The sequence below is a fragment of the Mastigoproctus giganteus genome, chromosome 10 (genome assembly GCF_048544385.1).
Source record: "Mastigoproctus giganteus isolate SK-2022 chromosome 10, ASM4854438v1, whole genome shotgun sequence".
NCBI classification, from domain to species: Eukaryota; Metazoa; Arthropoda; class Arachnida; order Uropygi; family Thelyphonidae; genus Mastigoproctus; species Mastigoproctus giganteus.
The window spans coordinates 157706970-157730530 of record NC_143584.1 but is presented as its reverse complement, the minus strand read 5'-3'; the positions used below and the strand labels follow the sequence as shown (position 1 = coordinate 157730530).

Below are 23561 nucleotides of genomic sequence, written 5' to 3'. Positions count from 1 at the left end.
AGGACGTTCGTCGACATCATAAACTGCACGGAGTGCACGAAACGTTTGACGAATAGAACATTGGTTTTGATGATAATTTTTTACAATTTCGACTCGTTGCTCAGTCGTGTAACGCTCCATAATAAAATGCAGAGACTAACTGAATACGGCTACCAAAGATACCACCTGTGTGACTGTCGACTTCGTCATGCGCTGTTGCCAAACATAGAGCGTTACTATTGGAAAACCCTTTACATACAGTCGAACTTCTCTATAACGAATTCGATAAATCCAGCGAAAAAATTCGTTATAGAGAAATTTTGTTATACAGAGAATATCTTTTTTTATTGGAAATTGTTATCTAATTAGAAAATGGAAACGAATCTACATTTATTTTTAATGTATTTTATTTCAAAAACATACTTACCGGAATTTAAATTATGTTTACACAATTTTCGCCTGTAAGTATCACAAATTAAAAAAAAAAAAAAAAAAAAATCTGTAATTTTCGTTTGCGCAGTACAATTAAAAATGTCTGATTCTCAAAGAAAACCTCACATTTATTCAGAGCATTAAAAACATTATCAGGAACATTTTCACAAAACTGTAGACCCAGAAGAACCGTTTCAAAAGCGTGAATCATTTCTTTGCAAGTTGGCTTTTCTACGGGTTGTTCTGATGCGTCTTCAGCGTCATCGTTAATTTCTTCGTGATCATGGTCGTGTCTAACACTGTTCAGCAATATTTCATCTTCATTTGGATGTTCTGTTGTGGTCAGATCTTAAAAACAGTTGTGCCCTACCTGCCAGTTCGGCTATCCCAGTCTAGTTGTCTAAGAGAAAGCATTTTCTCCCCAGAATTCAGGTAAGCATTTTCAGAATCTTACTTATTTGATAATCCTTCTTTAGAATTTACTTCCAGATTTCCTTCCTTCAGAATTAACTTACCTTAATTTTCTGTATGTTTTTTGTGCACCTCCTTTCTATAATATATGGTCTTTGTGGTTTCCAAATTTTCTCAGTAGCCCCTGTGGACAATTTCTCAATTATTCTTGGTAATTTTGTAAAGAATTTAAGTGATTTATTTTTACTTAATCATCAGAATGCCAATATTGCATTAAAATTCATTAATAATTCAATCCTATTATCTTTGCAATGCAATCCTAATTTGACCCTACAATGGTAATTTGATTTCTTTCATGTGTTAACTTTCCCTATAGGCTTGATGACAGGGTTCAGTTGAACCATGAAACATTTCCACCAAAGTATTAAGTGTAAATTGATGTGATTCTCTTCAATAAACATTTAACAAACTATATCATGTGGTGTAACAGCATTTTTAATTTATAATTTAAAAGAAATTAATTTCTTTAAATCACAGTTAAAGGCTAACTGCATATTGTTCCCCTCTTTCACACAGTTAAACAGTTGTTATTAAATCACATTCATACTTATAACTTGATTGTTTATATACCTAATGAAAATGCTTCTAATATTAATTATACTCCTATTGAATTTGAATTACATAATATGAAATAGTATTTACATAATAATTACCGCAATGTGGTTACCAACGCAGGCAGTATTCCCTATTCATTTCACTGTTGTTTTTATGTAATTTTGAAGGTCAAGTAAGAAACAGTTTTACCTATTTTTTTCAGATAAACACAAATAATATTTCACTGCTAATTTGAAACAAAATGATAAAAGCAACAGTAACATCTTTTGAAAATGGTTCCCACCCTCTCACATCTGGCCAATCCACAGAAATCAAGGTCATATTTGTAACTAGCATACCAAAATTCATAACCAGATAAACAGAACCTTTTTGAAAATTTGTTACCTAGTGTGATATGATGCATTTATCCAGTTTACGAACCTAGCCACTTTAGCCACGGTCACAGTGAAAAGTGCCCTTTAATTGCCACCTAAAAGAAATTTTTAAAAATGTAATATACAAACAAAAAATTTCAAATTTCGCATGATAGAAATAAGTTCTGCTCGCCTAGATTTGTTATGTAATTCCCTGTATTCCATTAAGGGTTTGTTGTGTGTTTATGGTAGTGGTCATTTTGTTCTAGTATTGTACTCTGTCATATTAACTTGTTTGCTGTGGCATACTAATAGTTATTTTATTGAAACTTTTTTTACCAAATTTTTATCTAATTCTTTCTAATTCAAATATGAATATATATTTTTTCTAGGTTGCTGAGTGACCGCAGGGAACAAGCTCGACAAGATCTAAAGGGATTGGAAGAGACAGTGGTAAAATGCATTTTCATGTTTTTTATATATTTACACACACATTAAAATAATTATATTACTTTAAGATTTTACGTTTAAATATACGTTTAAATATTACTTTAAGATTTTACGTTCAAGCTGCTCTTGAATTCTATTTTCGATTGTAAATAACAAAATAGTTCAACCTGCATCACAAGTTTTATTGGCAGAATTTTCTTCTCTGGGATGTATTGCACTTTACCGAATTTGTCCAAAAAATTAAAAATGGTTCATTTCAAGAGCAAGGTGCATTGCATGCCTTTGGGATGTGCATAAGAACTCAACATCACCTGATCCTCAATTATCTGAATTATCTGATCCTCAAAAAATAAAAATAAGGAAACGGGCCTTTTCCCATTATAGGTGTTTTTGTTTATTTTGTCAGTAAAGTGTATGTATGTGTTTTCCAGGTTGATCTGCATGTTGTGCAGGCTGAAAAACCCGGAATAATCCATGAGGAGAAAACTTACTCTCTTTGCCTTAGATCCTTATATCAGAAAACTTCCAGTTGTCAACAGAAATTGTCCCCAGGCCACTACAAACGAATGGCAGGTGGATGTATCATGCCGAGTAAGCTGCCATGGAGGCCCATACTAATCTACACCTGTATCTAGTCATCTGATCCACAAGCTGCCAAGAGTATGAAAGTTATCATCAATGACAATTAGTAACATACATTTTTGATGCAGGAGACATATTTTGTTATGCATTAGGTGGCAGATTCAAAATAGAGATGGGATAGGGTTCACTTTGATAACATGTTTTTGGAGGTCCATATCATGTTTCCAGAATTTGAATAATTGTAAATCCTTGCTGGTGTACAAAGTAATTCTTCATAAGTTTTACTGTTGCAAGCCATTTCCCTCAGCATTCTTCTGAATTCGCATCCGATTTAATTTTTATCCATTTCATCTCTTTCTTCTAAACTAACAGTGTATCAGCTAACCGACATACATTCATGGCACAACTGTAAATATGCCTAACTTTTCTTCATTCAGCCCACCATTCGCTTCTCTTCACTTTATGCCTTATATCCTGTTTTCCCTCTGGCCATCCAGATTTCTAGGAAGTACTCTGTATTCTCACTGTTTTCAGTAATGTCCTCTCCTAATTTTTTTAAAATTAAGCTTCTAGTTTAAGAATAAACTGGGAAATCAGTAAGTAGAGAGGATGGTACCCCAGGTCTGTTTAATTTTTCTAGAGATTCAACTGCTCACACGGCAGCATGAAGTCATGCATTTGAACTAGAATCTTTCTGTTGAATGCCTGATTCACTGATGCCTTTCAGGATACTCATGAGAAATGTTTGTTGATATCTGGTTTTTTGTTTTTTTTTTAATATGTGGCAAAGTGGGACTCTTTCAATGGGTTGATTCTTGCTTTGTTTATGGATTGTAGATGTAAATCTATGGTTCTTTATTAATTACAGTCGTGGCAATATTATGTTGTATTTCAAATACAGTTTTTTAATGATAAATATTGTCTAAGACACCTAGTCAGCACGAAGAGGAAAAGACCAAACCCTCCAGCACATGACAGTAAGATGAATGCCCACAGTCCCCAGAGGCTTTCACTCCCCCTCTTATGGCAGTGAGAGGATCAGGGTGGAAGCAGAGGGTGCTAATAATCTTTGGGTACGACCAGGCTGCCATGCACGGAAACTGAACTTGGCCTGTTACAACATAAGATCACTAATCGGTGAAGACAGGATATTAGAGCTGGAAAAATTAATTAAAAATGTGAATTGGAATATCATCAGTTTGGTTGAAACAAGAAGAAGAAATGAATCACTTATAAGTTTATTAAGTGGAAATCTGCTGTACTACTCGGGATTTCTAAGAGGTATAAGCTAAAGATTATAATGATTTATGCACCAACATTGAGCCATGATGATGAAGAGGTTGAAGAAATGTACATCAAAATTGAGAATCTTCTAGATGAACAGAAAACTCACTACACTATTGTGGAATTTGCAGAATCTCGAGGAATGTTAGTAATGAACACTTTTTTCAAGAAATGGGTAAACAGAAAGTGGACATGGAAGAGACCAAATGGATTAATAACTAATGAAATAGACTTCATCCTTACTAACAGAAGATATATCATGAATGATGTTACTGTCCTGAACAAGGTAAATGTTGGAAATGATCACAGAATGGTAAGGTGCACACTTGATATTGATGTAAGAAAAGAAAGGAAAAAACTGACTCGAGTAAATAATGCAAAGATGTTTGAGATAGCAGAAGAGAAGAAAAAGCAGTATGTACTGCAACTTAAGAACAAGTTTGAGCTTCTGCAGACTGCTCAGGAACAAGATATCAACAAGGAATATTACAACTTTCTGAAATTGATAAAGCCCAAGAAACCTATAGGTAAAAAGAAATCCAAAGAAGAAAAAATAGCATAAGGCAAAGTTTCGGGCACTGGAAAGACAAGGCATAGATACCTCATATTACGATTTTGAAGAAAGTATATGAGAATGTTACCTCCTTTATCAGACTAGACATAGACAGTAGTAAATTTAAAATTGAGAAAGGAGTTCGACGAGGACACACAATATCTCCACAGTTGTTTACTGCTGCCCTTAATGACACTTTCAGAAAATTAGACTGGTCGCAGAAAGGAGTCAACGTGAATGGAGAGTACCTAAACCATTTACGATTTGCAGATGACATTGTGGTCATAAGCCACGATCACAAAGAATTAGAGGAAAATCTTAATCAGTTATGCAGTTAGTAAGGATTTTGGACTAAAGATGAATATGGCTAAAACAAAAGTAATGATGAACAATTATGCCACAGAAAGGGATATAATGATTGAAGGAGCAGTAATTTAAAATTTGGAGTCATATACTTATCTGGGACAAGTCATTAGCTGTAATAATGATAAATGGCTGAAAGCCAAGAGAAGAATAAATTTTGGATGGGTAGCATTCAGGAAATATAGTCACATACTGAGGAGCAATATCCCAATTTGTCTGAAACGTAAAATAATGAACCAATATATACTCCTCACCATGACTTATGGAAGTGAAACTTGGGCACTCACCAAAGGAATGGAAGAGAAGCTGAGAACTACACAGCAGAGAATGGAATGAATTATAATGGGGATCAGACTGTTAGATAAGAAGAGAAACACATGGATTAGGCAGCAAACTCAAGTAAAGGACATTCTTATCAAAACTGAAGAACTAAAGTGGTCTTGGGCAGGACACATAGCTCGAAGACATGATGACAGATGGATTAAGAAAATAACAGAATGGTACCCAAGAGGAGCTAGAAGAAAACCTGGAAGACAATGACGGAGATGGACAGATGGAATTCAGGAGTTTGTGGGTATTAAATGGATGGCCATTGCACAAAACAGAAGGAACTGGAAAGTTGCTGGTGAGGCCTTCATCCTGCAGTGGATTGAAAATGGCTGATGATGATGAGTATCTTAAATGAAATAAGTGTTTACTTCAAGCTTTTATTGTTAAAACATTGTATATGAAAAGTTTGTGGCCTGAGTATGAAGGGTAGTGGAAATAGTATTTAAATAGTATTAAAATCTATTTAAATAGATTTAAAATCTATTTAAATAGATTTTAAATAGTATTAAAATCTGTCTCTGGAACAATCATAATATTGTAATGTGAACCCAATAACACATTGGTTTTTTTTTTGGTAATTCTAAATGACCTTGGAAGTTGAAATTTTAGCTATATAACTTAGCTCTTTACCTCTCTAAAAGGTGATTTTTCAATATAAATTGTACATATTGATCAAAATATTGATTAAAACTAATATATTGATTAAACCACAATGCAAATCACTTCAACTAAAGGATGCAAAAACAAAAGATGCTGCCAACATGTTTACAAACGCTGCTATTGGCTGAGAGGAAGGACTATGTGGTCCGGCTGGAAACAATCATAAGCCCATCGTAAAGTGAAATAAGTATGTGGCAGTTAACATGATTACTAGTTAGTAGAATCAGCCGCTTTATAGAATCAAATTTCAAAACCAATTCAATTCATTAAAATGCACTACACTTTCATCGTTATCATATGTTCAGTTATAAGAATCAATTTTGAACGCCTTTGCAATATTTTTCTAAAGCACATTTCTGGAGGTCGCTACCATAAAAACAATTTGCAGTATCTGGTTTATTGGGCTATTCTGTTAGTGCAATCTATTATAAATGGGTAGTAAACTCTATCTTATTTCATTTGGGATAATACTGATAGCAGGAATTCTGTGAGTTTTTATGTTATTATGGTGAAACGTGTTTTCCCTTCCATGAAATCTTCAATCATATAAAAAACATAATTAAATTTTCTTCTTAATAAAAAATTAGTTTCTTAATTAAAAAATCTTAGTTAAGAAATAAAGATTCTTAATAAAGAATTTTCTCTTCATTCCTACTTTTTTAAGCTTTGTAAACCAAAGAGCATGGCATGCAATTTGTTTATGCTATGTTCTTTGTTTTTCATTGCTTACATTATTTTAAATTTTACAATAAAAAAAAAAAAAAGGTCAGTGAACAGAAATATCAATTAGTTGTTATGTACATATTATAGTATTAATTAAGCTATGTACGCAAGCATAAATTTATTTTATATTTTGCTAACTTGTGGAAAATATTCTTCTGATTTTCACATAACTTAATTTTATTAATTGATAAGGTATAAAATGTAAATTTGTACTTTTTATCTTTACTTTTATAGCCTGTGGATAATATTTCTCCTATTTTTGCTTATTAGAACTGCCATTTAATAGAATTAAAATTCAGTTCGCAAACGTGATCACAATGACCAGTGCTTACTGCATATTGTATATTGAATGGTATTTTATTGTGGAGAGTCTATCGTAAAGTGATTTGATCGTACAGTGAACTAGTCAAAGTGAGTGTCCACTGTATGTGCTTCGCTCCTCACAGGTAACCAGTTGACCTTTCAATTTTCAATTCAGTTGACCTTTGAATTTATTCAAACAGTTAGCCTCAATTACCTACAAAGGCAACTTGTTCTAGCAATCAATGACTTGCTGGCTAAAAGAAAACTTCCTACCGTCTAGACTAAACCTCTTCTCCTGTAATTTGAATTTGTGGCCCCTAGTTCTGAAATTCTTTATTACAATGAAAATTCCACTTTCACTCATTTTCCTAACTCCTCTCACAGCTTTGTAAACCTCAATCAGGTCACCTCTGAGGTGCCTGGTTGCTAAGTTCTGTAACCCACGTAATCAGTCTTCCTTCTAATGATCATCCTTCTGTCAATCTCACCATTAGAGTTGCCTGTCTTCGAACCCTTTGAAGAAGCTCACTGTCTTTTTTCAGATGAAGTCTTCATACTTGAACATATTATTCCAAATGCAGTCTTACAATTGCTTTATACAGTGGGATTATACCCTCTCTATCTTTATAGGATGTTTCATACTGCCCCTATCATAACTCCCCAGTCCCTTTCTCTTTTTCTACAAGTGTAAGGCCTTGCATTTTGCTTCATTAAAACATGCCACTTTTCTGGCCATTTTTGAAGTTTGTTTTCAAGTTTTCCTGAAGGTGGGCTGCTTGGCACTGATCATTAATGACTCTACCAATCTTCATTTTGTTTGCAAATTTTGACATCATGCCTTCTATCCCTTTGTCAATATTTTTGAAAATCAGAAACAACAGTGGTCCAAGAACCGATCCGTGAGGGACTTCACTTCAGACTTTACACCAATCTGAAGAATATCCATTAATTACAACCCTCTGCCTTCTGCCCTGCAACCATTCAGCAATCCATCTGAGAATCTTTCTAGTAATCCCAACATGTTCCAGCTTAAACTGTAGCCTTTCATGAGGGATTGAGTCAAATACTCTGCTAAAATTCAAAAAAACTGTCAGAATTGTTCCCTAACTCCAGCTCATAAGTAACTGTCAAAATAGTCTAAGCTGGTTAACAAAACCATGGCTAGCCGGGTGGGTAAAGTACCTGCCTAGCAACCCAAAGGTCGCGGGTTTGAATCCCGCCTCGGGCTTGGATCAAAGTACTGCAAAAACCTTGGGAGGTGCATTATGGCCACAGATGCAGATGCGCCAACAACTACCAAAAAAAAAAAAAAAAAAAAAAAACCATGTGTGTCATTTAGAATGCCATATCCATCTAAATGTCCCTGATACAGTGTTAAAAATTTCTGTATTTAATGTACAGCAGTTCAAATGATCCTGTGAGTTATTCAGGCAGGGGAATGCCAGAGGTGTATTTAACTCTGGCAGTGAGCTAGATGATTTTGTAATATATGAGAGCAAAGTGGAGGAGAAATTGTTGAAGATAAACATAAAGGCTACTGGGGTGGATGGAATCTATCCAGTTATATTAAAGGAGGCAGCAAAGGAAGTAAGCAGCCCCTTAGCCATAATTATGAGAGCTTCCTTGGACTCAGGGGAAGTACCCATGGACTGGAGATGTGCAAATATGACCCCAGGTCACAAAGGAGGATCAAAAGGCATGCAGCAGAAAAAGAATGTCTGTTAGACAGAGAGTGGACAGACTTTGTTAGAGATGAGCCATTAACTAACCTAAATGTGCTTTTGAATGGAATCTAGAAGCATGAGAGAGGTTTGGAGGCACTTCCCCAGATGTGGGAACAATATTCTATGGTAGGGTGGATTTGCAATTTGTACAGAATGAACAGCTGTTTGGAATGAAAGTAATTAGAAAAGTAAGCAGCAGTCAGAGAGAAAACTGGATACCCAATTAGAAAAAACAGTTGGCAAACTATAAGATGGAACTTATTTAGAAGACTTATAGAAGGTCAAACATGATTTGAAGCCTTTGAAATGTCAAGAGTAACTGCTTGAGTTTCACCAAACTTTTCCATTGATTTGTCCCTAGATGGGTAACATAAGCCAGAATATCACCAGTGGATCAACGCTGATGGAATCCATACTGGTGATCATATGGCAGGTTTCTAGATAGTTTAAGCATTGGCAGTTAATGGATTTCACCATTACTTTAGAAATTGTAGAAGTAAGTGCAATGGGACAATAATTGGATGGGAGTGATTTGTCATCCTTTTTAGGAACTGGCTGGTATCATAATTTAGCATAAACTCAGATTTCAGTTGACTGTCAACTGATTACTGTCAAACTCAGAATGCTGAAATTTCTATATTCTTAAGAAATACGTAATAATTTGCCACAACTGTAGAATGTCAGAAAGGAAATTTGTATCATCTGATTCATTAGAATGGCAGTTGAGAGAAACACTTGTTTCATTGGTTAGGATGGATTTGCAGGAGACGTAATATGCTAACATTATTAGTTCATGAATTATCAAATGATAGTTAGCACAAACTAAATCTCTTACAAAGATTATTGCACCATTCTTGGACATTAATGGATGGCCACATTATTCATCATTGACTAATCTATGGCCATTTTAAAACTTTGAAACCACTGGAATACTGGTTTTGCACAGCTTAGCTCTTCATCGGTGAATACTGTTCGCTGTACTTATTTTTTCTGATGCTATTTCCTTGAGTTTAACACCAACTTATCACATGTTCTTTAGAATTGACCGTTTTGAATGGTGACATAAAGCTTACACACCCTTGTATTAAGTTGTATAACAGACAACTGGATGTAGGTGGTGCAGAGCATAATTTAAAATTTATGCTCTACAATATTTACAGAAAATAGTAGCATTGTATATTTGAGGTAACAAATTTACAGTGTTGTCCCTGCCTTTCAAAGTGCTTGAATAACTATATCAGCCATAGAATTTTTTTGATATTAAGAAATTATGATTTTTATAATATACAGACTATCATAGTAAAGCCAGTTTTGTTTATTATCCTATTTTTGGTTGGTATATCATAAAAGTAAAGAATAATATTTAAGAATTTATAAATTTAGTTTCTTGTTTTTGATTTTAAAATAGACTATTCGAAATTTGCATAATGAGCTCCTTGTGACATTTTGGTGTTATTGTACTCTATGTACATTATAGGTGAAGGAACTACAAACACTTCACAATCTTCGGAAGCTGTTCGTTCAGGACCTTCAAACAAGAGTGAAGAAATCTGCAGCTGGAGAAGATAATGAGGATGCTGGTGGTACTCCTGCCCAGAAACAAAAAATTGCCTTCTTGGAAAACAATCTCGATCAGCTTACAAAAGTACATAAACAGGTGAGAATAAACAGCAGTGTATTTTTGAATTTAGTTTGTTTGATTTCTTTAAAGATTTCTCTGATTGGCTGTTTTATTTTAAATTATATGAAATAGTGAATAGCACATTTCACAAGTTATATTTATTCATTTATTATTATTCAAAATATGTTATGAACAAATAGTTACATGTATTATTAGTTACTTATATGCATCTTTATACCTTAGTGCATTTTTCCCAAACTTACAATAATTGTGTACCTCCTTTTGCGAGTTTAGTCTTACTGGCATACTTCCTCTCGGGTGATATTAATTTGGGAGTAATTTTAATGATGCTATTTTATCTGGACTAGACCAAATATGATACAAATATGGTATTCATTTATTAACATACAACTTATGTATAAGTTATACATATGTACTATATAAAGAAATAATAATTAAAAAAATAGAAGTAATAATAAAAATCAACAAACACTGACAGGGCAGCATAGATATGTGGTGGATTCATACTAGTCTGAAATTAAAGTACGGATGTTAGCTAGTGAAGAAAGCACATTTTTAATACTTACTACTTTGGTATTTAAATTGAAATTGGCATTAAAATGTACATGGTATAAATTTAAAAGTTTAAATTGTTACATACCTAGCACTTCTTTTTTTTTTTTAGCATTCTACATAATTCTTCATTTGCAGAAAGGGGGAGACAACAAGCAGTAAACATACAGCATAATTATCAAGTGATTACTTCCCACAAATGTCCAGTAAAACGTTTCTTGGGACACTACGTGTAAACAAGGTGTGCGTACTCACACACGGACGCGTGCGCACGCACGCACACACACACACACACACACACACACACACACACACAGTGAGCTAATATGTGCATACTGAATCACTTAAGAATGTGGTCCAATAAAATTAGATTGGGGTGCAGGAAGGAATTCCAAAAAATGACATTATAATTCTATCATTTTTTCTAATTGAATAAATTGAAATTGATTCTAATAAGAGAATAATTTTACACACTGCAACATATAAAGGGTTCAGGTTTTGATTCAACAAAGCAGCTAATTCATTTAATCAATGATTCCTATAATTGGAACCCACTGTACTAAATTTTGTTGAATTGTTTTGTGCAGCTAAAAAAAAAACTATGATATAGTAAAATAAAATTCTGCTGCGTACTCTTTAAAACCCTTTTGCATACCGCTGGGGGTACACATAGCACACTTTGGGAAACACTGCCTTAGGATATAAAGATACATGTAAGAAATTACTTGTTAAAAAAATGCGGGTACATTTCTCAATATGTAGGTACCCCTTGAGCTGTCTGATTAATATTTTCTTAGAAATCATGCGTGAGACAAACATACATCTTCCAAATTTTCTTATAGAAAATAATGTAATGAGATCAAGTTATGTTCTGGATAAGACTGTTGGGATATTTGCAAAGGTGCTGAAGTGGAATTGGGTGGCCACTTTTTTTTTTTTTAAATACTGAAAAGTCTGCTTTCTTGCATCCTTTAGTTGTGTTTATACCTTTCATTCCCTGCAGTTGAATAATGACAGAGCTGCCATTTGAATTATGATAAGTTTATGCTGAATATACTTATCATAGCCTACTGACTTCATTTGAGACAGTGTATTGAGATACTGCAAGGCAGGAAAGCTGGCGTGAGTTTATAGTATTTCTGGACAGACAAATAAAGGAAAGCCAGATCTGGAAGATTCTTGACATGTTTCATCCTAACGGACCTGCCCTTAGAATTAATTTCTGTTCACATCATTTCATCTCTTGGCCATGTTTCCTTCCTAGTTGTCTTGGTTTCCTTCCTAGTTATGGTCTAAGCCCATAAATAGGCATAGCTCAGCACTTGTACTTATTCCACATGTACATATGTTTGAGGCTATAATCCAAAATGCCAGAAATATCTGGAACAAGATTCCCACCCTCCTGAATCTGCTTGCTGATGATGAATAGAATTTTATTGCAGTTGATAAGACATGGCTTACATCTGAAAAGTGACCTTGATGCCAATTTCCGTTTTAATACCCCAACCCATGAGAATATACAAGATGTGGTGTTGTTTGTCTGGTCTCGTCCACTGCTTACCCTGTCATCTGCCATTATGAGTATCACACTCCTTTGCTCAAAACTGATTGTTGATCTCCTCATTCATGTCATATCTGTTTTCATCATTGTGGACTACTGCTCCTGCAGTGTCATCAGTAAGATGGTTTAAGCTCCTGGTTGCTCTCCACTACAAAAACATCTGAAATTCTAATTTGTGTTGGCAAGTTTAACCACACCGATTCACTTCCCACTGATACTGCCACTTGCTTGTGTAACTAACTGCTAATTCTCAGACATGTGTAAGCCACCTTCTCACCTGTTAGAAGTACAGGGTGTCCACAAATGATTACCCTGATTATAATATACTCTAATTTGGTAAGGTTGAATCCTGCTTAAGTTTTCTTATCGCAAATAATCTTGTACAATTATAGTGCTTTAAGCTCAGTGAGTTAAGTTGACTGCTGTTGCCACTAATAGTGCTGTCACGTCTATTCATTCAAGATGCCATCTGTACAAAAGAAAGCCCAGTGTGTTGTTTGGTTAGCTGAAACAAATTTACTGTGACTGTGCAGAGAATGTTTAGAGCCAAGTACAGTAGAAATCCTCCAGACATAAAGTTTATTAAATCGTGGATGGAAAAGTTTTTGGCAACTGGGTCAGTTGAGAAAGGGAAAAGCATTGGCAGATTACATGATTACATTATTGGACCTTTCTTCTTCCACAAAAACACAATTAGTGCAAACATGTTTTTAGACATGCTCATTAATTATGCTGTACTCCAATTGGAACAGAGGCAGCCTACTGTTATCTTTCAGCTGGATGGAGCACCCGCTCATTGGGCTCAAGTTGTTCGTGACACTTTGGATAAGACATTTCCAAACCGTTGGATGGGCAGGGATGGACCGATTTCATGGCCCCCAAGGTCACCAGACATAACCCCACTGAATTTCTTTCTTTGGGGATATGTTAAAGACTTGGTGTATGCGACAGCTGTTCCAGATATTGAAACATTACGAGAGCAGATTACATGTGCAGTCGAATGCATCACCTCACAGATGTTAGAAAATGTATGGAAGAGAGATTGAATATTGCCTTGATATTCTATGTGCCAAAGAGGCACTCATGTTGAAGTTCTTTAATGTCATTATGTATTGATAAAAACTTTTAATATTAGCATACAATTTGGTTAAATTTTTGTTAACCTCCCAATAGTAATAAAATTTTTGTAACAAAATGTAATCAGGGTAATCATTTGTGGACACCCTGTATAACTCAGTGAGAACCTTCCAACTTGTTTGACTCAGACCACCTCTCCTCTTACAAGCTTGTATTCACAGCAACTCTTCAACCAGGTGTAGGACAGGAAAGTTAATATCATCACTTTTCTTAATCCAAGATCTTGCTTAGTTCCTGGTCACCATTTTTCCACCTGGTTATTCTACCTTCACCAACATGATGGTCAGTTTGCTGTCATCACCTCTCCACCCTGTGGTGAAGAGATTCCCTCTACCATTACTAGTTTCAGTTATATTGTTGGCTTACTTTTATTTCATGTACAATATCTTAGTAGCACTGATTTTCCCTATAAAATGAACCATGGTGGAACCCCAGCCTATCCATCCTTTTCCAGAATAGAGCCAAAAGCACTTAGTAACTGTCAAAAGCAGCCCTCTCATAAGACATCTACTGACTTCTAAGCTCACTGGTCTCTATTTAATACTGCTAAGCAGGAAACTCTAGCTCAGTTTATTAACACTCCAACACTCAGTCCCTAAATAGGACATTTATGTTTGCTATCATGTTTTTTAGACATCTCTTATTTTAATATTACAAAAAAACAATTTTTAGCCTTTTTATTGAATTGAAAATGGTGTTTTGTTATGAGTTATAAAGCTCAGTTACAAATTATTGAACAAAAATAAAAGATATAATAATAATAAAGAATGTTTTTATGAGATTCCTTTAAAAATTTCAAGGTCATTTGTCTTCAAATTGAAATGTGGATGTTCCCGCATCTGACAGACAGCACAGCTGTCTGCATTTCACTTTCGTGAAGCCAGTGAAACCAAAGTTATGTGGAAAATTTGACAACTTTCACTAGTGTTTGATAGATTCATTGGTGAGCTATAGTGGACTTGCGAGAGCCCAGTGTTGTTATTTTTTATTTTTTTTTTTTTTTGAAAATTCGCGAGCTCAGCATTTTAATGGCACAATCAGCCAGTTATGTGTTTTAAAATTACTTCATTTTTGATTTAATTACAGTGGGACTTCTGTTTAATGAACTTCTATATAGCAAATTTTTTTGAATTCCCCCTTGGTAATTACATTTAAAATAGTTTCCATAGAACGGATTATGAGAGACTTAACTTTGTACGCATTGTTTCCCTCTCTGGCCCTTAGGCAGTTAGAAAGTGTGAATTAAGGGTTAAAGAGATTACGTTCCATAATGTTAGTGGTGCCCGTAAAATCTATGGCACCACCTATCCCACCTACTGACTAGTGACACTAGTCGGCATGCTTTCCATAGCCAGTCAGAAGATTAAGGTGTATTCCCAACACGGATAATAGCCTCTGGTCAACCTATGCTGTGGTTCCCCTTTACTCTGGAAATACAGTCATCTGTTTTTCCACGCTTTTTGGTAAATTTCTCCTGTCTATGTTTATATGATCATAGTAGCTGAATATCCAAGTGATTCCGACAGTATTTGGAAAGTATTCAAAGAACTAGTGACATTAGCGAAATGGGGTGGAGGGGAGAAATGAGGGCAACTAGGATATTAAATAAATTTTCAAAGATGAAATGTTGGCAAATTTTGAAACTGCGTGGAGGCCTTCACTGTGAAGAAAATGTTCCAAAATATAATGGCATACAGACAATAATTTAAAAAAAAAAAAAAAAAATGTATGCATTATATTACCAATCGCCAAAAAACCAGCATGATGGAGGATGATTGCTAAAGAACTTAAAGTGGAAATTATAAAGGTCGATTGTGTGTTCGGACCATGATGGGCAGCTTGCAGATGGCAGTTGCGGTTTGGAGGAATTATTCTGCTTTGTGCAAATATTTTGAATCAGGAGTTAAATATTTAAGATTATTAAACCAACTTTTAAATCTAGAATTTCTTAAAATTTCTTATTGATTTAGCACTAATGATTGACATGATGCAGGAGCTCTCTTACCTTTCAAAAGCTTTATAAAGTCACAGCATCACTGGTAAAAGTGCAGTTAAATTAATTATTCGAACTATCAATGCAATTGCTAATTTGAAAAATTCTGAAGGAAATTATGAAGCTATACAGAGCACGTTGAAGTCAAAATAATTTGAAGGAATCAAAATCGAAAGTAAGAACACATTTAAAAATTACCTTGTGACAAGTTATTAAACTGCATTGTTTTATCCTTAAATTGTTATTATTGTTATTTAGTTATTTTTAGGAGCATTAGCAACTAAGGCCATATTGCTCCAGGATATGCGGTGGTCATTCCCTGACCTTTCTGCATCCTCCGTATTTGGCGGTGACGGGCTCGAACCCCAGTCTAATCAAGAAGCGTGTGCTATGCACTGCTGCTCCTTCCCACCTGGCTATGAAGGCACCTTTATTTATCCTTAAAGGATCGGTTATTAATGTAACAGAATAATTTTAAATTAAATAAAGAAAATAATGATATCATTAACAATGAGGAATTGAAAGAAATTTTAAACATATGCTACCCGAAATCGTGGATTATGGAAGAACTTTCGTTTCCATGGCAAGAGATATATGAGAGCCATGGCATGAAAAACAAATAAGAAATTTAAGTTTTCTACTAAAATATGAAATAAAAATTAATGATTTTAGAGATTTTGTAAGACAGTATCTTTTAAATTGAGTGAAATTCCCTTTTTAATTAAAAAAAAGCCAGAAAAACCTTGAAACCATTGCGATTAGCAGGGCTGGAGCTGAGTGAGCTTTCAGCGTAATGAATAATATTGTAACAATAAAAAGAACATCTTTGACAATTAAACACGTTCCAGATATGGTGACCATACATCTAAATGGAAAACCATTGCTTCAGTTTGATCCAGATCATTATGTCAAATCTTTCCTCCATAATCTTCGCTCAGTTTTTGAGCAAAGCAGAAGATCAATCACAAATGTTAATAAAGAAGTAAATTTTATATGGCAATTTTTTAGAATAAATTTTTCTTGAATATTTGTGTAACTATCTTTTTCATGTAATCTGTGATTTTTGTGTACCTTTTCTAGAATAGTTTGTTTGTGTTATCTTTTATTCGCAATATTAAAATTTTATCATAAAAAAATGTATCAATTATATTTCCCTAATTGTAAAAAAAAAAATAATAAAAAAGTGGTGCATGTGCCGAGCATTCACTAAAAATGGTTTTATGTGAAACATGCTTTGTGTTTCTTTTAAGTATTTTGATTTCTATATATTGATTATGAAATTAAAGAGCTTTTGTATTGTAAATATTTTATTGATCATTCACAAATTTCCATAATTTTTGGAAGACAAGATACAATGACAATGGATTTTTGATAACTAAAGTAAGAGGCGTACAATTGTGACTACAACATAACTAATGTCTGGAAAACAGCATCGATTGAGGTACCTGATCTCGTAGTTGAAGCGACATATGCAGCTGTTGGGGCAGGCATCTAACAGTGGACGTAACAAAAATGCAAAACGAAAAAAGAAATTGACAAATACTTGTATTGCTGCAGTCATGCTTACTGGGCCAACTATCATATAGGCTGAATGCACCGGTTCTCATCCATCATGCTTACTGCAGTAGTAACTGCAGGAAGTATGATTGTGGCATCATACTATTCAAGAATTCTAAAAAGTTAAAACTTGAGATATCATGCCGGCCACGAAAAATATGTCACAAGATCTAATCACACTACTAGTGAGTGCTCGGCACAGACTAGTGGTGTGAGCTTGAGAAGCTCCTCTGGCGGATGCCACAGATGATGTCACTTTAATGACCAATCAGATTTACTTTGTAGGTACCCCTAAGGATGTTTCACATCAAAAAGTCATCAAAACTGGCACACTCATTGTTAAAATTTCCCAGCTCGCCATTGGATAGGTGCCATGTGAGGAGTGGATAAACATGTCTTACAAGCTAAACAAAAATATTAATTTCTCATAATTCAGTATTTTCTGTTTTTGTTTCAATATAGGTATATTGAAACAAAAACAGAAAATACTGTATAATCATTTAAAGAACGTTAGTGGGGAAAGGTTCGCGAGAGGATATGATTTTATTTTCAAACTGTGCCATCTCTCAGACACAATGCATGTCAGGGTTAATGTCCAGTTTCAGAAAGAAAGTAAATATTTCATAAAAAAGCCTCATCTCTCAATGCTTCCAGCTGGAAGCCTGGGCTGATTATGCTACTGGATTGGGTCTTAGCTTTTGTCTTTAACCCCAGCTGAAGTGCTGCAGGTTTAAATTCAAGCCTATCTGTATTTTCTTCCCCTTAAACTTTTAGACAAAATCCTTTGAAACTACTTTATAAACAGAAGTTTGCATCTGGGTCAGCCACCTGTTCATTGTGGCATTTAAGCTTGTTCAACTGAAAGTTGTTCAACAAACTTGAATCTTTCAACTTATTACTTCCATTTATGCAACATTCCAAGACAAGGAAAATCTTTAATGTTTCTTCAGTGCTGCCTTTGATTCAGTTGCTCCCAATTCTCTGATAGTTCTACTCCAGAACTGTTACTTCACCTTAGGATTCCTGTTGAATCTTGTTCAGCTGGTATCTTATGATTACACCCTCATACTTTTCTATTGCGTCACTTTACTGTATCTGAAATATCAGTTTAGGCCCATTCCTTAACCTTTAGGCATGTTTTTGATCTTTTGTTCTTAGTCATAATCTCTTTTCCTGTCAAGTCACACCAATATTATCTCTTATTCGTATTACAAATTTCTGGTCTTACCAGTCATTAATGGTATTGTCAACCTCAAGCTTCGCTGCTTATTTATGACTTTCTGGGTTATGCAACTTTGAAGATCTAGCACTTGCCTTTTGCTATTTCAACAATCGCCTCTTTGTTATAAGTCAGAGTTAATGCTAAAGTAATTCACTCTCCCCCCACACACACCCCCAAACAATACACAATTAAATTTGTATGTGTACATCTGGATTCTAAACTTCCATTGAACTGAATCTCTGTACAATGGACAGCATAAATCTCTGTCCATTGTACTAGTATTTGATTAATGAAATGTGATCTTGCTCTCATTTTTAATCCAAACATCATCCAAAAATACTTTTCCATTTAGATTCTACCTCACTCCCTCTATGCCACACTAATCTGATCTTTCATCTTAAAATTCACTTTCAATTTCATATCACCTAAAATATTTTCTAATCAGATAATTAAATGCCAGTCTTAGACTGTGGCAAATTACACCTAATATTACCAGATCCACATTGCCCCACCAATAATTAAAAGATTTCACTATTCATTCATCAGCATTGCATTCAAGCTTGCTAACCATTTTGACTGACTCTGATGCACAGCTCCATGACGGTGTATAGAAAAAACTTTTTGACTTTTACTGTCAACTTCCTTAAACCTATTGTCTCTAGTTTCAGTGGTTTTGTTTAATTTATTTATTTTTTCTTAGAACTTCGTGCACTTTTTTAATGGTCATTATAATTTGATGTCAGTGTCTCTAGTATTATTTATTATTATTTTATTTATTTTATTATTTTGTTGTTTTGTTCTGGTGATCCTAAACATAGGTATTAGAACTGTAGTACTCTAGTAAAGTTTGGAGTTGGACTTGAATTTTTGTAGTATGTAATTCTTAAGATGTATATAAGAAGCAAAGTTGTTTCAAAGAACAGAGGTGAAAGGGTAAAAGAGGAAAGCATAGTTTTCTAATTTGCTTTTGAACTGTGAATGGATGTTGAATAGCTGGTTTGGAAGAAAGACAGATACTAACTCAGACAAACAGTGACTGTGTTGGGGTGGGGGGGAGCATACAATAAAAACTTAATGTCTTTGTGATGGAAGTGGAGTGGGTTTGTAAGTGAGGAATCATTAACTAATCTGATTGCTTTCTTTTGGTTCAAGTCTAGGAGTTTGAGTTTTTGGGAGCACCACTCCAGATGTTGGAACAAAATTCCATGTGATTAAGTCTGATTTGTATGGAGTCGTTTTGCTATTTAAGTGAAAAATAATGATATTGTAATAAATTAAACATTATAATGCTTTTAAAATATTCTAATTGTTAACTGCTGAGAAAAGTACAAGATTTGATCAAAACATTTGAAGTCTGAACTAATCTGACCTCATCTGAACTAACCTGAGCTAACTGAATAGTCTGAACTAACCTGAAATCAGGTTAGTTCAGACTATTCGAATTGATCTTCTTTGAAGTAGTTTCTTAACTGATAACCAGTGCCCATTGGTTATCAGTGGGCACTGCCCTTCTTGGAATAATGTTATTGTGGACATTCAGTGCTGTGCCCATTTTTGTTTTCAATATTATTAATGATATTGATGAAGTCATATCAGGTTTAATGTCTAAGTTTGCCGATGATGCAAAGGTTGATGGGGTGGTTAATAGCAGTAATCAGGGTATGCTTCTGAAACAAGATCTAGAAAAATTATACAGGTTCTTGAGAAGAAGTGACAATTGAAGTTCCACATTAACAGTTGTTAGGTACTGCATATGGGTAGTAGTAATCCCAGAATAACACATCAACTGTGTGGTACCACACTTAAGGTAGTAAAGAATGAAAAAGACTTGGGGAGCAGGTGTAATTGTGCAGTCAGACATGAAGTTCTCTGAGCAGTGCAGAAGAGCTGCTGGGAGATAATTATTTTGCTGTATAAGATATTGCTTAGTCCACATCCTGGGTACTGCATACACGTCTGAAAGCCTCATTTGTGAAAGGATGTGTGTCTGTTAGAAATGGTGCAGAGAATGAGATTAGTGAGGGAAACAAAAGTGCACTATTACTAAGAAAAACTTTAGTTCTGTAAATTGCAGCATCTGGAAACTAGGAACCAGAGAGAGAAAGATCTGATTAAGGAGTTTAAGACTTTGAATGGATTGTGAGTATGCTAAATGTTGATGGCATCATCCTTACTGTTGCTCAGACAGTGCACACATACACACAAAGGAGCATAAATTTAAATTAAGGATTATTGCAGGAGAGATGTGTGGAAATTTACTTTCAGCTAGAGGTTGGTTGATTGTTAGAACAAACTTCAATCTTATGTCATGGAAATGGACAGTTTGAATAATTTAATTAGGAAGTAAGAAAAATAAGGAAGAATTAGACAAATTATTAGTGGGTCTCATTACTTATAGTGGGTACTGCATACATGTCGGAACTCTGACTTTATGGTTAAGCTCATTATTTTACGGTTAAGCCTTGTATATTCAAGGTATATTTCATTTCCAAAACTGCACAGTAATGTAACTTGAAGAAGGTTTAAAAATACTTTTATATTGAAGAATTTTATGTTTTTGTTATCTATCCAATTTTCATTTTGATTATCCTGACTTAAAATTTGCTTGTTCGTGTCTTTGGTGACATTAGCATATAATGCAAATTTTGTATCGTAAAGAAGCATAGTACATCAAATATGTTTTTCCAGTGCATGTAAATACATCTAACAGTAAATAGTGCCCTTTTGTGTAGTTTACATTCATATATTCTATAATAATAACAGTAGGTTATTTGAATATAGAAAATGACTCTAGATTTTCATATAAGGTTATTGAGGAGTTAGACCTATTGTTTTGTACAGCTTGTCCGAGACAATGCTGACCTCCGCTGTGAATTGCCTAAGCTTGAAAAGAGGCTGAGAGCAACAATGGATCGAGTAAAGTCTTTGGAAACAGCACTCAAAGAAGCCAAGGAAAGTGCTATGAGAGATCGTAAAAGGTAAATTTAATGTTTTTGGCAGTTTCTTATGTTTAATGAAAATTGTCCTCTCTTTAAATTTCAATATACTTAAAAAAGTGAACAAGTTATTTATTTTTGCAAGAAATTTAGATGATATTCTGTTTAATTTAAATTTTCATAACTACTACTAGTTTTAAAGTTTATCAGGATGGTCCATTAATTTTTTAGATGTATGGCAGTCTAATAGAGACATTCTCCTTTGCACTACAGAGATGAGATCTCTCTAGTACCTTAGTGTCCAACCTTTTCCCTTACAGGGGCCATATTCAATGTTAGATTTGTTTCACAAGCCACACCAAGTGATTCGAGAAATATTAGTGTGTTACACTTTCCATATCTTGTTACACATAAAAGGAAGTTTCTGTTTTCATGTTATCGTTCCTTATTTTCAAGCTATATATATATATAATAAAGAATAATGGTATTAAGAAGCTAATTAATATAGGGGGGGGGGATGTGCCTGTACTAAAAAGAAGATAACATAGCTTATGGATCAGGGACACTGCATTAGCAAAACGTACCTTACAGCCATAATGCGTATATATATATATATATATATATATATATATAAAATTTTTTATGCATAAAATATTGTAAGTAGAACGCGTGAAGGAGATTTTATTAAATCTAATGAATGTACGGTATACACTGGGAGCGATATATGGTATGAAAAAGAGGAAGAAATGGACCGGAAATTAAAATAAAGATAAGTGAAAAAGCAACCAATATGAAATAACATTGTGGTGTCCTTCACAATTTCAGTGTCATCAGAGGTCATCCACAGAAATTATGAAAAAGACAGCAATGTTCTTGCTTCTGTTTCCGACACGATCTGTATGCTATGGTGCACATGTATGGTTTCCACGTGTTGCGAAGGCAAATTTAGATTTTGAATTTTGCAGTAAGATTATAAGGGACTGTGTCAATAAAAGTGGTTATGATAGGTGATGCATACAGATCATGGATGACCTTACAGAAGCAAGTGAAAAGATTTGAAAAAACTAGATAGACTAAAGTAAGGAATATCGGTATAGGCAGGAAGAAAGGGACTTACCGTTACTTTGTAAACCCTTTCTTCCTGCCTATACCAATATTCCTTACTTTAGTCTATCCAGTTTTTTCAATTCTTTTCACTTGCTTCTGTAAGGTCATCCATGATCTGTATGCATCACGTATCATAACCACTTTTATTGGCACACTCCCTTATAATCTTACTGCATAATTTAAAATCTAAATTTGCCTTTGCAACACGTGGAAACCATACATGTGCACCATAGCATACAGATCATGTCGGAAACAGAAGCAAGAACATTGCTGTCTTTTTCATAATTTCTGTGGATGACCTCTGATGATGACACTGAAATTGGGAAGGACACCGCAATGTTATTTCATATTGATCGCTTTTTCACTTATCTTTATTTTAATTTCCGGTCCATTTCTTCCTCTTTTTCATACCATATATCGCTCCCAGTGTATACTGTACATTCATTAGATTTAATAAAATCTCCTTCATGCATTCTACTTACAATATTTTATGCATAAAAATTTTTTATATATATATATAGCTAAATATATATATGTATAAAAATGCAAATTCCCAACACTTATGTGCAATGAAGCTATGTCAGTGATTTATTTTTTAGATTTTATTAAAATTATAAAAATATGACTTTTTTTTTTTTTTTTTTTTTTTTGTTTTTTGAAAAAAGACCTTACTTTTGCTTTTAAATTCTCAATTTAGAAAATTTACAACATGAAAAGGATATTAATATTGCTTTTCAATATTAAGGTGAATAAATAAATATAATAATACACCTAAAATTGAAAATATTTGAAAATTTTATTAAGTACAAACAATAACGTTTACTGAACAAAACTTAACATTTAATGAGATTGATTGAAGCTGGATATTTTTAGCTAATTGTTCAAAATTTGGTTGAAAATTTGCAATGCCAATGCTCAATACTGAATGAAGATGCTCATCCGTTATTCTGTTTATTTTTAAATATTTATTTGATTTCATGTATCAAAAAATTTGCTCGCAAATATACATTGATCCGAACAAAGTAGCCATTTTCTTTCCAATATCTTCTACTCTTCGCATAATTGTTTGTCGAGGCAAAATAATGTCTTGTA

The 23561-nt window shown here is 34.1% G+C and overlaps 1 protein-coding gene across 2 annotated transcripts in view; it reads left to right on the top strand.

Moving 5' to 3' along the window:
• LOC150079406 (kinesin heavy chain-like) overlaps positions 1-23561 on the top strand; it is a 429176-nt gene that overhangs the window by 319726 nt on the left and 85889 nt on the right. The window contains exons 20-22 of one of the 2 annotated variants that reach the window (XM_090383638.1): positions 2183-2243; positions 10240-10419; positions 21250-21404. In XM_090383638.1, coding sequence (XP_090239764.1) covers positions 2183-2243; positions 10240-10419; positions 21250-21404 — 396 coding nt within the window. The remainder of the gene's footprint in view (positions 1-2182; positions 2244-10239; positions 10420-21249; positions 21405-23561) is intronic. The other variant, XM_090383639.1, reaches the window with a different exon arrangement.